At 35.7% G+C, this 14,429-nt stretch overlaps 1 protein-coding gene across 1 annotated transcript in view; it reads left to right on the top strand.

The window, feature by feature from the left end:
* LOC140729006 (secretory carrier-associated membrane protein 1-like) overlaps positions 1 to 14,207 on the top strand; it is a 48,411-nt gene extending 34,204 nt beyond the window's left edge. The window contains exons 7-9 of the mRNA XM_073048230.1: positions 1,336 to 1,437; positions 2,096 to 2,213; positions 7,168 to 14,207. Coding sequence (XP_072904331.1) covers positions 1,336 to 1,437; positions 2,096 to 2,213; positions 7,168 to 7,320 — 373 coding nt within the window. The 3' untranslated portion in view covers positions 7,321 to 14,207. The remainder of the gene's footprint in view (positions 1 to 1,335; positions 1,438 to 2,095; positions 2,214 to 7,167) is intronic.
* The last annotated feature ends 222 nt before the right edge of the window (positions 14,208 to 14,429 follow it).

Below are 14,429 nucleotides of genomic sequence, written 5' to 3'. Positions count from 1 at the left end.
TGGAAAAGAATGACTATAAAGGTGATGAGTTGATTCACATTTTATAAGTTAAATTTAACTAAAATAATTTTGCCTCTTTTTTTAAATATAAATTTCAACTTTTTACAGCTACTAAATCAGAACTGTGGCTGAAAAAGCTCTGAAAGCAATTCTGTGAATGTAGGGCCTTGTTGTCCATCTCAGAATCTTAGAAGGAGTTTGCATCAGGAGTCTACTGTACAATAGTTATGGATGATGAACAGCTCGTTGGATAGTCTGAGCTATAGATAAGTTCAAAGAGCCTTTGTCTCTTTTCTGATTTCTCAGTCTCCCTTTTTATATCCTCCTGTTTTGGATTTAGATTCCTCATCTTGGGAATCAATTATGATCCACTGACTTACCTGTCAGAATTTTTAATGACATTCTAAACTTTAATCTAATAAATTCTGACCCAGTTTATTATTTTTTATGTGTCCCTATACAGAGGCTCCCTGGGCTCTGGAAGACTGGACTTGTAGATATCTGACACAACACAAATTCTTAAATGTTTAAAGGCTCTTTTTCAAGATAGGGCAGTTAAATACAGAAATGCAAGTTATGGAAGTGTGGGTAGTAGCTAAAGACAAAAAATAATATTTACTTGTAACCTCTTGCAGTAGACACAATTGTCTTTTAAGAATGAGATCGTAGTTAGTTCATAGTAGGAAACCACTTAAAGAGATTTGTTTTAGAAACTGATAAGGCATCCTCTTCCGTGGATACTTATAAAGTACTTTATCAAACTTTGTAATATCCACTGATACTTTTAAGACTTTCAAAGCTAGCTATTAGCAGTAGGCAGTCTAAATCTGTACCATTGTAACTTCACAAGAAGGTAATAAATAGAAGTTTGTGTTAATCAATCCTCATTAAAATTGTTTCAAGCTTACAAAAAAATCAGCTTAGAGTTTTCAGGAACTGTCAGTCCTCTTACATAACTTGAGGACTGCTATACATGATTTCAACCTTATGAAATAATTAGCGTTACACAGACACAATGTGTTAACTTAATGCTACAGATTTTTTAATATTTGATACTATTTTAAGTAGCTTGCTCTTTTATATTTGTTTTCCTCATTAATATTAAAATCATCCCTAAAAGGGGGTTCTGCCACTTAGTCCATAGAATATCATTTTGAACTTTTTTCATGATTTTATTTTGACATATGAAATAGACTTTTATAATGCTGTCCCCCAGTTCAGTTTATCCTATTTCCCCTTCACTCTCCTTCAAGAATGTAGAAATCTAAGGTTTTGCAGAGATCATGGAGGGTAAATATCTTAAATAAAACTGACAAAGGTGCATTATTATTTCAGGAGTGACAGTTCCTTCAGCTTCTTTTTATTCTTCTTCGTATTTATCTGTCAGTTTGCTGTCCATGTTCTACAGTCAGTAGGAATTCCACAGTGGGGGAACTGGTAAGTATTACTTCTAGATTTCAGTAGAATTGCCATCTGATAGCTGTCAGTAGTCAGTATGACATTATTTTCTTGGCTGGCTGATTTGTTGTTTTAATTAAATTAATTCTTAAGGGACATTAATTGAGTTTGGAGGAAACCTGCATGCATTCATTTGATTATGTGGTGTCAGTGATTGGCCCATCTCATGCTTTTAACCATTTCCTTGCAGAGCCACTTACAGCCAAGGCTAATTTGCCCTTTTTAAACCAGTGTTTGCATGTTTAGTTTTGGAGCAATGGTCACCAGACTGGGCTCAAGATTGAAAAATTGGGATTTTCTAACACCTTACGGCTGCCAAGACTTAATGTGTTCCTAAATAGTATATTTTATACCAAATTTACCTATCATGGGCCAGAGATCAAAACTTGAGACTTTCTTTGTCTGGATTTATCAGTGGTACAGTATATTTCAGCTTTTGGGACGTCCACAAGTGTTCTGTAGCTTCAGGAAAGAATCTGAAACATTTTATGTATTCTATAATGAGGGGAAATGTTTTGTGCTTTAATTTGTAAATTATTTTTGAAGTATTTAGAAAACCTTGATTTTGTAGATCTCTGTAGAAGTATTGTTACATAGTTTGCATTTTAAAAGATTACATTAAAGTTGTGTTTTTCAGTGGTTGGATTTCAGCACTAACAGCTCTAAATAGAAGTATTCCTGTCGGTGTTCTGATGATGATTATTGCAGCAGCTTTTACTGGTTCGTCTGTTGTCTCATTAATTATGTTTAAAAAGGTAAGCAATTGCTATGTATCAATTGTACAGTAGCACTTCATTTCATCCTGCTATTTAATAAAATAATTATTAATATTGAAAACATTATCATGGGAAATATTTATATCACTTTTTATTACCTTGCTTGCAAATTGAAAAAAATGAATGTGGAAATTTTCCAAAATTCTTGTTATTATAAAACTGGTATCAAAATAATAAATGTGAGTCTTATGAATTGTGAAAGATCTCAGTAAGTAGTCAGGGAAAACTAGCTGTTTTACTTTTCTATTTTACAGATTCCTAATTTGAACTAATGCCTTTTTTGATTAATCTATAATATAAACCTATTGATTAAATAACTGCCATAAAATTACATTATGTTTCTGTAATAAAATTTGCATAATGTGATATAAAAACAATAGTTAATTTTTTGTCCTAAGTGGTTTCCTTTATACTTGAGTTTTTTTTTCTTTTTAGGATAAAGACTGAGCAATCTTCTGTTACGCAAACCACAGCATTTGTCCTCCAAATTAAGACTATTACATCTTCCTTTGGTAGTTCATTGAAGCTGAATAACCCTTGTGGATTTTGATAATCCTAAATCAATTTGAAACTATTGAATGCTTAAAGCCTGTATTTCCAGAGCTATTAAGGCTTTTAAAATCGAGCAGTATTTGTTTTTTTGCTGAAATCACAGCTACTATACATTTTTTTTATTACTGATTTCATTCTGTCCATCATGGGTTGAGGCAGGTTTTTGCAATCTTAGGCATTTAATCAAAACTGAATATTGACCCCATATAGTTCCCTGTTATAAATGCACCCCACTTGCAATTCAAATATTAATCTCTTCCATTCACCTGAACCAAACCTATATAATTATTGTTGCTTTGTTGCTAGCCTCTTGTGCCATATCTTCTGTAACTTCCAACTCCTCAAACTTCGCTGATTTTATCTAACACTAAGTTCTGCTCATTTGTTATTTTGCCAACCAACTCATAGTCACTTGTTTCTCCAAAATCTCAATGCAAATTTTTTACATTTACATTTAAGTCACATAAAAACCTATTGCTGTCCATCTTTTTGACTTTTGAAGATCTTCATGGAGTTGTCTTTCATTTCTACCCAAGATTGATTTTAAAAACACAGCTTTCTGCAGTGGATGTTAACTTGCAAATTTCTGAGATTTTAATTAATAGAGATTATGGGCACCCCTGGCAAGGCCAACATATATTACCATTAAATGGGGTAATGATATACCTTCATTTAATGGCACTCCCACGTCACTGTTGGGTAGGAGATTCAAAGATTTAGATCAGCTGTGAAAGGAATGGCACAATATTTCACATGAAGGGCGTGAGTGACTTAGTGGAAGTCTCTCAATTTGACCTCTTGCTCTACCTCCCAGCTTTCCTTCTCACTCAGACGTCTCTCTTTTCTTAGGTGCCATTGAACATTATGGGTGGGATGTTTAAACATTATTTTGTTGCAAATACTTGCTCACTCATGTTATGTATGTTACTTGTCACAGCACTCTATGTCTGATGTTTATCTAGTTCTTGTTATGTGTATGCATTTAAGTATTGCATTTCTTGAGGGGCTGCAAATGAAATTGAATATTTTGCATTCATCTGTGAATATTCACAGTTAACTTGAATGAAAGGAAGCAGCTATCATTCTTTGACTTTCATTTTAGCAGGATTCCTTGATGTATTATTCTTTTGTCATGTTTGTATTAAGGCTGTAATGAGATCTTGATATATTTAGTCAAGCATGGTGGTGAACATTTAATTTTCTAATAGGAAGAAGTGTCTGTAAGATCATTCCCATCCTCAACAGTGGTTGAGTCCTTCTTGTGAGGATAAAAAATGAGGCTGATGGAGTATATTGATCGGCTGCATTGCAGCTTGATATGGAAACACCAATGCCCTTGAACAGGAAATCCTACAAACAGTAATGGATACGGCCCAGTCCATCACGGGTAAAGTCCTTCCCACGGAGCACATCTACTTGAAGTGCTTTCGCAGCAAAGCAGCATCCATCTTCAGGGACCCCCACCAGCAAGGAGGTACTCTCTTTTCATTGCTGCTATCAGGAAGAAGGTATAGGAGCCTCAGGACTCACCATCAGGTTCAAGAAGAGTTATACAGTCGGTCCTCCTTATCCACGAGTTCCGCATGTGCAAAGTCAACCAACCGCGAAGCGAGAAAACCCAGAAGTGCTCTTCCAGCACTTGTTGTTTGATAAACAATGCAGTATAACAACTATTTTACATAGCATTTACATTTTATTAGGTATTATAAGTAATCTAGAGATGATTTAAAGTATATGGGAGGATGTACGTAGGTTATCGTGGATCGGGATCGAAAAAAAATCGGAAGTTCTCTTACTAAGTAAGTCGAAACAGGTACATCCGGTATTATTTAGCGTCAGTTAGTCAAACGTTTGTCTTAGTATGTAGTATATATATTTTACCTTTCTATGCGTATAAAACACTTAAGAACATATGTTTCAGTGCTGGACTCGGGAAGTTCGATCCAGTGACAGATTGCTCCCTAGCGCGCACTCCATCCGTGCCTGGTTGCTGTGGAGGATCAAAAACCCAAAGCCCAATAATTAAACCACTGCGTTGCTTAGTAATAATTGTAGCTTTCATCGGGGCAGGGCCTTTCTCACTTTATCCTTTAAAATTGTTCCGATCGTTGACTGACTGTCGCCTAACGCTTTTCCAATGACCGATGGCGCTTCACTTCTTTCCGATCGCTTTATTATTTCCATTTTATTTTCAAACGTGATCGTGATTATTTTCGTGAACAGAAACACTGTGGATTCAGAGCTCTGCTGCCGGGTACTAATGTCCACCTTACTTAGAAGGTTAAATAAGGTCTGGGGTTCTGCTGTGTCCTAAGGTCCACCTTATTGTGACAGGTTGAATAAGGGACTTGAGCATCCGCGTTTTTTGGTAACCGCGAGGGATCCCGGAACCAATCCCTCGCAGATAAGGACTGTACCCCTCAACCATCAGGCTCTTGCACCAAAGGGGATAACTTCACATAACTTCACTTGCCCTATCATCAAAATGTTCCCACAACCAGTGGTCTCACTTTTAACAACTTTTCATCTTAAAGTTCTTGATATTTATTGTTTGTTTATTAATTATTATTATTTCTTTTTGTATTTGCAGTTTGTTGTCTTTTGCACACAGCTTGAACGGCCAAGTTGTGTGCTCTTTCATTGATTCTGATATGGTTATTATTGTGTTACGGATTTGTTGAGTATGCCTGCAAGAAAATGAATCTCAGGGTTGTGTATGGTGACATTTATGTACTTTGATAATAAATTTACCTTAAACTTCAGACATGCCAAGTTTCTTTAGCTTTCTGAAGAAGTAGAGGCACTTGGTGAGCTTTCCTGGATGCAAGTCTGTGGTTGGACAGGGTCAGGTTACTTATTAATGATGTTCTCTCCTGGCAACTTGAAGCTCTCAGCACTCTCAACCTCAACATCTTTGATGGAGATAGCATGTGCACCACTCCTCTTCCTGAAGTCAATGAACAGCTTTTATGCTGACATTGAGGGAAAGATTGTTGTCTTAACACCATGCAATTAAGCTCTCTATCCCTTTCCTGTACTCTGACTCACCATTATTTAAGATATGGCCCTCTACAATGGTACAGTCTACGTCATTATAGATGGAGTTAGAACAGAATTTGACCATGTGGTCTTGAGTGTACATGAAGGAGAAGAGGAAATTGAGGATGCAACCCTGTGGAGTACCAAGTCTTCAGAATAATTGTGGCAGGGATGTTGCTTCCTATCCTTACTAATTGCATACTATTGATCCAGTAGCAGAGGGAGGCACTGACTCCCAGTGTCAAGTTTCATGATGATTTTTTGCTTGGAGTAATTGTATTGATGGCAGAGCTGTAGACAATAAACAATATAGTAGTCTGTATGTGTCTTCATTCTCCAGATGCCCCAGAGATGAGTGTAGGGAGATGGCATCTTCTGTTGACCTGTTTCAGTAGTAGGAAAAATTGCAGTGGGTTGAGGTTGTCAGGAAGACTGTGGATTTGATGCATGTCATGACCAGCCTCTTGAAGCACTCCATAATGGTAGATGTCAAAGCAACTGAGCAGTAGTTGTTTAAATCTTATTTTTCTTGGGTACCAGGATAATAGCAGTCTTAAAGCTGGTGGGAAACACAGATTTAACCAAAAGGGTCGAACATTTCTGCAACTGCACCCACCAGCTGATCTGCACGCAATCTAGGCTGGTATTCTTCTGCCGTTAATCAGCAGAAGGTTGTTTTGGACTCATTTGACCAATGAATACTGACACTGAGCCATCGCGGAACTAATTGTGTTTCCAGAACCATATCCATAATCAGTCCTTCTAAAAGCGATAAATTGCCCCATGTTTCTAGTTTTTAGTTACTGTCCAGAGATCACAGTTAGTGCAAGTTACAGCTTTTAGATAAACATTTTCAACCTCATGGTTGGATAATCTATGGATATTGAATATCTGTTGAATCTCACATCACAACAGAAGTTAAAGCAGGCATTAATTTTTTTTAAAAATCCAAAACCTGTTAATTACCAAAATGGGAAAAATTTCCTGATAATAAGATATTTTTGTTTTGACAATATTACTCTAATGCTGGGAATGTGTGCATAAATTGCTTTTAAAAATAGTCTTTTAACTTGGAGAAGAAAGATTATGTCCTTTTTTAAGAGTGTGTTAATTTGTGATTACAGTTTGTAATTACAAACTAGATCTGTAGGTGGCATCCTGGTCACCAATATAGGTACTGTGGCCTAAGTTTCACTTGAAAATAGCCTGTGTAACATTTTTGATGTTGAAATAAATGTTATGTTCTGTCAACTTTCCATTTATTATTGGTTTGAATTCCTGATCATATCTGTCTGGCACTATTTTGCTTTTGAATTATTAATTTAAAAATTTTCCTCCTTAGGTGCATGGAATGTATCGTACTACAGGAGCTAGCTTTGAAAAAGCTCAGCAAGAGTTTGCAACTGGAGTAATGTCTAACAAAACTGTACAAACTGCTGCAGCAAATGCAGCCTCTTCTGCTGCTCGTGGTGCTTTCAAAGGCAACCAAATTTAAAGGAGGAAGGGAAGCACACCATCTCTTCAAACACATTTCACCTAATCCATGTACCACTCCAGTCATTACAGCCATATTGATATCTATGAACATGATCTCGTCATAACTTCAGCATGAACCTTTATAAGGGGAAAAAGTTTAAAAAAAAACAACTTCACATAGCCCTTGAATTAGGTTTCGCATGGGCTAAAAGATGATAAACTGTACTGTTACACTTGCTTGACAGAAACATTCTTTTTTAATTGCTTTTTATTTTCCATAGATATTTTGGATCGTTCATACTGATCTGTTTCCCTCCTTTGTTGGCTAAGCTGTAAATAGCATGTTTCACTGTCTCCTTAATATTGTATTTCTGAATTACTGGAGAATCTTGCGTCTTCTGTGTTACACTGGATTGCTGTCTAATTTGCACGCAACTTTGTGATTTGAAGAATTGTTTGTACTACCAGTGTACATTTGGATTGGGTTTTTTGTGTGAAGCATCATCTGTAGCTACCCTAAAAAAACACACTTCCAAGTCGATGCTCAACTACTTTTAACCATGTTTAATTGTTTGTAATTTTTCTCTTTACTCCTACATTGTCTATTAACTAAAAATGCCATTCATCATTCTTACACATTTTGGTGGTGTAATCACATGGTTGGTTTACTATTTCTATTGTAATTGAATACAAAACTGTAACTATGAATCCTAAATTGTTGGAGTATGAGCTTTGTAGCAAAGTGTAATTTGATATTGTCAAATACAAGTGGAGTGAATTTATGAAATGTCTTCTGGAAATTGAACTGCAATAATTAAGTATGTTGTGCCTTCAACTAATACAAATTAACAGTGCAAAACCAATTCCTGCCATAAAAATTTTTGAGAAATTCCAATTCTACTTGAAAATGGTTGTACTTGCCCATTTTAATCGGATCTATAAAATCAACTATTGGCATGTTGAGTAGTGTTTTGGGCTCCTGCTGGGCATTTTGTTTCATTGGATCATTTGTTGGGAAAAGTATATTTTTCCACTTAAAATAATTGCTTTAATTAGATTTCTGAAGGCGGTGTGAATAGAAGAGAAATAAAATGGTTGAATTGACAGCTTTTTAAAATGACAGAGTAAAGCAACGGATTGTACTACTGTTAAATGTTACAGTCTTGTTGATCAATGAGATTATTTCTTGCCTTCATGATGGATGTTATGATTGGCTCTTGATTATGTGTCTTACCCTTTTGCAGGACTAATTTTGAAGTGGTGATGTATATTCTTGTTACTAGTGGGTTTTTTTTTACCACTGTGCTGTTTCCTAAAATCAGCAATACCACTGAAGAAATTCCTGCTTCTATGATGGGCCTGAAGAAAAAAGTACTTTTAATTTTGAAGAATGGATACTGTATTATATGGCTGAGTTTGGTAAAGTAAATGCAGTTTCTGAAAGTGAAATTGTATAAAGTTATTTTGTGTGTACAGAATTCTTTAAGTTAATTTAAATTCCAATCTGAAGGGCTCATCAGATTTGAAAAACTAGATTTAGTCAGCTAATCTAATTGTAGAAGTGTTTGTAAATTGCAGACATTTCTGTACTGTATTTGCAATCCTATTTATTACAGCATAATGTTACAGATATTCATGAAATATGGATTCCTCTTTGTTTTCCAGTTTATTTGACTGATGAGCTATTGAAGTGTGCAGTTTAGGTTTGTTCTAGTGTGTATGTTAGCTTGACTTTTAGTTAAAATTAATGTTAAATCATTTGTTTTATTTCACGTACATCAACATTTTTTAATTTGTTGTGTAAATTGATTTTTGAGGGATAATGCATACAATTGATTTTGAAGGCAGTTAAAACAATTTCTTCCAGAATCTCTAGGCATAATATACATTAGAATGTACATTGTCTATAGTATTATGACTTAGTGTTGAAATAGGTTGTTTCAATTGTGTGTACAAGTACCATAAAATTACCACTATTTCATTGCCCGTGACTATTAATTAATACTTTTGAACCAGTCAAGAGAAAGCAGTAGGTTTTGTTTATTCCACAGATGGAGCGTGACATTTGACGCAACCAAGCGCACTCTGCAGCTCTTGGCCACTGCACCATCCATTCATTAGAGGGCACAGTTGGAATTTATTGAGAAGTCGTGCTTACCCGTGAATGAGTTGAAATGAATATAGGATGTTAATCGCAAATTTTAATAACCCTCCCCCAAGTTTAGGAAAAAATACATTTGTAATAAGCATTTCTTCACAAAATCTTTAACCAAATGGCAATTAAAAATATTTCTAAAAATGTGAATGAAATATTGATTTATACAATAGTTAAGGCTGACTATGAATGTGGGAATGGAATGTTTTTTAATAGTATCATTATGACCAAATATCTTTGGGTAGAATCAATGCATACAAATGGTAAGTAACAAATTGTTATGTTACTTACACTTTTGTTAAGTGTTACAAGAGGCACTGAAGGAAATATCATCCTTTGTTTTTAACATAATTAGTGATATTGCTGTATTTTCTAATAGTGCAGTACTGTGATAGACCTTAGCTAATTAGTAAAATTGTGCAAAATACAATATTTGCTTATAAGCTTTTGGGTATGCAAGACTCAAATGTCAATGAAATTTCTTGCAGAGACAGAGTAAAGAGCAGAGAGAGTAACTCGAGGAAGCCTTATCATCCCACACCGTTGCATATGATTGTGGAAGGTTGACTCAGTGTAGATTTGGACTCTAAAGTATTTTGGTGGTGAAAATTTGAGTGTATGCATCCTTCTGGGTAGCTAGTGTCTTAAATTAATTGGCTTTGTTAATGAATGAAGTTACTGATATGACAAATTTGGAAATCTATTTCTCAGTGTTAATTGCAACATGTTGATTTGTATACTTTTAGGAATTTTGGTGGCTTATATTTGTAGCCTTGTCTTTGGGAAAATGTGCAGGATCTGAAAGAAGAAACAAATGATGACGGACCATTCCTATTTTTCTGTTTAAAAGAAGGTGATTTATTTGACTACAGAGTAAACGAACTATATTTCGCTTAATAAATGGAGAAGTGTTCAAGATCTGTATATCCTTTTTACTAAAAAAAATAAGTCAATCAGGAGAGAGGCTTAATTGGATTTTTAGACTCTTGTGGTAATATATGTGAGCCCTAGCTGTCTGTCAGCAGCTCATAGTTGTAGTTGAAGCATCTGATGTGACATGGAGCTGTACCAAATAACTTGTAATTGGGAGCACATGGATCAAAAATTGATAATGCTGAGAAACTGCAGCAACTGTTATTAATCTAGATTTCAGACATGTGTTTCCTCTTGCTTGTTAGGGTAGAAAGAGAATAACTGTGCACTTAGAAACATGCATATTTCTTTCATAGTGTCTGTTTGCTCCCTTCGGGCTTTAAAGCTGCACAGACGTGGAACATTCCCAAGAGTTTGTCAAGAAATAAGGAGCTGACACTAAAAGGATGAGGAAGCCACTGAATAAAGCGGATATAAATGAACAGGCTAACATGGTTTACAGTTAAACACGAAAGAATTATCTATTGGAAAAATTGAGATCAAAGCAGAAGGCTGAAAGGCAAATAGAAGTTGAGAAGCATGTGAAGGGACAGCGTTTGAAGGTTGTCCTCCATAGATTTGGAGGACAACTTTAACCGGATACAAAATGTATGGATTCAACATAAAAAATTGTACCATCCGATGTGCTGTGAAACCATGCACAAGGACAAAGAGTCAATCCTTAATCTTGGTTGCTGAAGTCAGCACGATAACAAAATTGAAAATTTAAGAAACAGCTGATGCTGAAAATCTGAAGCAAAACTGGCAAATGTTGGAAACACTTAGCAACTCAGGCAGCACCTGTAGAAAGCGGTAGTGCTTCACATTGGAAACCCGTTGTCCAACTGAAAATTTAATTCTTTGATGAAAGTGCCTGTTATGTGGAAATGAGGAAAGATATTTAAGTTTGCTTTGTGCCTTTGGATGCATTCCAAACTTATTTGGAAAAGAATTATTTGGGCAAATCAGCTGAAAAACTTGATTCCCAGAAATTTGTATGGGTCTAGAGAGGAAACTTTAAAAAGCCTTGTGTAGCAAAAATACCTAAAGAGAAAAACAAATGACAACCCTTCCACTTGAAGTGCTACAATGACAGTTTTATGTGATTAAAAATAGAATTGCAGGTTAGGAAATTTGTTGACATTATTACGTGTGTCTTTCTTTGGGCATTGAGGAATAGTGTGTGACAAAAGGCATTTTGTCTGAAGGCATGAAAATGCCTTTCAGAAGGCATTTGATAAGGTCCCACATAGAAGATTGGTGGGTAAAATCAAAGCTCAGGGCATCGGGGGGAAGGCATTGACATGGATAGAGAACTGGTTGGCAGATAGAAAGCAAAGGGTAGCGGTGAATGGGTGTTTCTCGGAATGGCAGGTGGTGACTAGTGGGGTGCCACAGGGCTCGATATTGGGACCACAGCTGTTTACCATTTACGTTAACAATTTGGATGAAGGCATAAAAAATAACATCAGCAAATTTGCTGATGATACTAAGTTGGGTGGCAGTGTGACGTGATTGTTAGGAGAATTCAGGGTGACTTGGATAGGCTGGATGAGTGGGCAGATACTTGGCAGATGGTGTTTAATGTCAATAAGTGTGAGGTTATCCACTTTGGGGTAAGAACAGGAAGGCAAATTATTATCTGAACGGTATAGAGTTGGGTAAGGGAGTAATACAAAGAGATCTCGGCGTCCTTGTTCATCAGTCACTGAAGGTGAATGAGCAAGTGTAGCAGGCAGTGAAGAAGGCTAATGGAATGTTGGCCTTTATTACAAAGGGAATTGAGTACAAGAGCAAGGAAATCCTCTTGCATTTGTACAGAGCCCTGGTGAGACCACACCTGGAGTATTGTGTACAGTTTTGGTCTCCAGGGTTAAGGAAGGACATCCTGGCTGTAGAGGAAGTGCAGCGTAGATTCACGAGGTTAATTCCTGGGATGTCTGGACTGTCTTACGCAGAGAGGTTAGAGAGACTGGGCTTGTACACGCTGGAATTAAGGAGATTGAGAGGGGATCTGATTGAAACATAAGATTATTAAGGGATTGGACAAGATAGAGGCAGGAAATATGTTCCAGATGCTGGGAGAGTCCAGTACCAGAGGGCATGGTTTGAGAATAAGGGGTAGGTCATTTAGGACAGAGTTAAGGAAAATCTTCTCCCAGAAAGTTGTGGAGGTCTGGAATGCACTGCCTCGGAAGGTAGTGGAGGCCAATTCTCTGGATGCTTTCAAGAAGGAGCTAGATGGGTAGCTTATGGATAGGGGAATCAAGGGATATGGGGACAAGGCAGGAACCGGGTATTGATAGGAATTGATCAGCCATGATCTCAAAATGGCGGTGCAGGCTCGAAGGGCCGAATGGTCTACTTCTGCACCTATTGTCTAAAATATCAAAGAACAGTTGCGTTTGGATCACTGAACTATTTAAAATTTTCTTCAGAGTTTCTAAATTATCATGTTATAATGGGATCTATTTTGATTTATCCAAAAAATAATGGGAGCTTATTAAGTCCTCTGAAAACTTGTACAGTAAAAATGAAGGAAGACTTTGAACAGACTTGAATTTTGGAATTAAGCGTTTAAAAATGTTGGGCATTTGTCACACCCCACTTTCATTATAAAAAAACTGATGCATAATGGGGGTTTTTTTGCTCCATCTAATTAATGGTATGAATCAGCAAATTTATTTTGCCTTGAAACTTTTTAACCTCACTTCAAGCAGATTGACCTTTCTACAAATGGAAGTGGTACAGAATGTCATATTTACTTAATTAGGCATGGTATCTCGATTAAATACTTTGAGTCCAATGAATCTACAGTTCTCAGGCTTGTGAAAAGCTGCAAAATTAATTTTTGCAACAAAACATAAAAATATTGGGGGTTTCTCTTGTTACCGTGCTTCAGTTGCTATTTTTCCCCCCAGATCCTGCATTGCCATTTTTTTTATTTTATACTTTCAGAAGTTCCATACAGTGTGTGAAGAAAAAAAAATTCAGGATGTATATTGTATACATTACTCTGACATTAAATGTACCTATTGAGCAGCAACTAGACAACCAGATTGGAGAGGGCCATGTTCAGTTTTAAAATCTGATATGAATGCTGGCCATTTTTATTTTGATTGAAAATCTCTGGCTTAGTTGAATGCTGGGATTTGATGGTTAAAGGCTGATTGTAAATTTACAAACTGATACATTCGCAGCCAAAGTTTTGCAATTCTGATGAAATATTCTTTTCCAGAATGTAGGACTTTTAGAAAAAAAACTGGATGAAGTAATGAGAAGTAGGTTTTCTTAAAGAGTGAAAACAAATCGACCAAGCAGATGTTTTCATTCAAGCCAATCTTGTGAAATTTTTCCAAATTCCATTACCATGGCACTAATAACATTTTTTTTTAAAGTCTGTAGACTTGAGTGCAATGAAATAAAGCAATATTTGACCAAGAAATTTTGCAAAATTATGTATTTCTGGTCTAATTTGGCAGAATATAAATTTTTGCACAGTTGCTAACTTTTTCAAAATGCATTGTTTTACCTTCTTTATATCAACTGAACATATTATGATTTGTAAAGTTATGCATCAATAGCATTTTTTTCCAAAATAATTTAATGTTCATACTTCTATAGTAGCCTGTTAAGCCTGATTTTCTTTAATGGACTTGAAATGCTGACATTAATATTTTAAGTATTAAGCCCATAATCATTTTGCATTGATTTGGATTTATTAAAATCACAGGTATTTATTTGTATATTTTGTAAATTGCATTCTGCCATTGTTTGGAGTTGCAGTACACTGTATAAATGCGCTTTCCACCCTATAATAAAAACAAACCTCTGAAGAATGGTTCTAAGTTTTTTTGTTGGTGGTGTTTACTTTTCAGGATGTGGCAACTAAGAAAGAAAAAGTATTTAGCACAATTAAGCAATTTTGTATTTTCATACAGTTAATACAAATTCAAGACTTTCGCGTTAAAGGACAGAAATACTTCTAAATTGCAGGATTACACATTGAACCTTTTGTATCTCTTTGAAAGAACAAGAAAGGAATGTAAAATACAGTAAAA

Source organism: Hemitrygon akajei, chromosome 6 (genome assembly GCF_048418815.1).
Source record: "Hemitrygon akajei chromosome 6, sHemAka1.3, whole genome shotgun sequence".
Taxonomy (NCBI): Eukaryota; Metazoa; Chordata; class Chondrichthyes; order Myliobatiformes; family Dasyatidae; genus Hemitrygon; species Hemitrygon akajei.
This window is presented reverse-complemented; position numbering and strand designations above follow the sequence as displayed.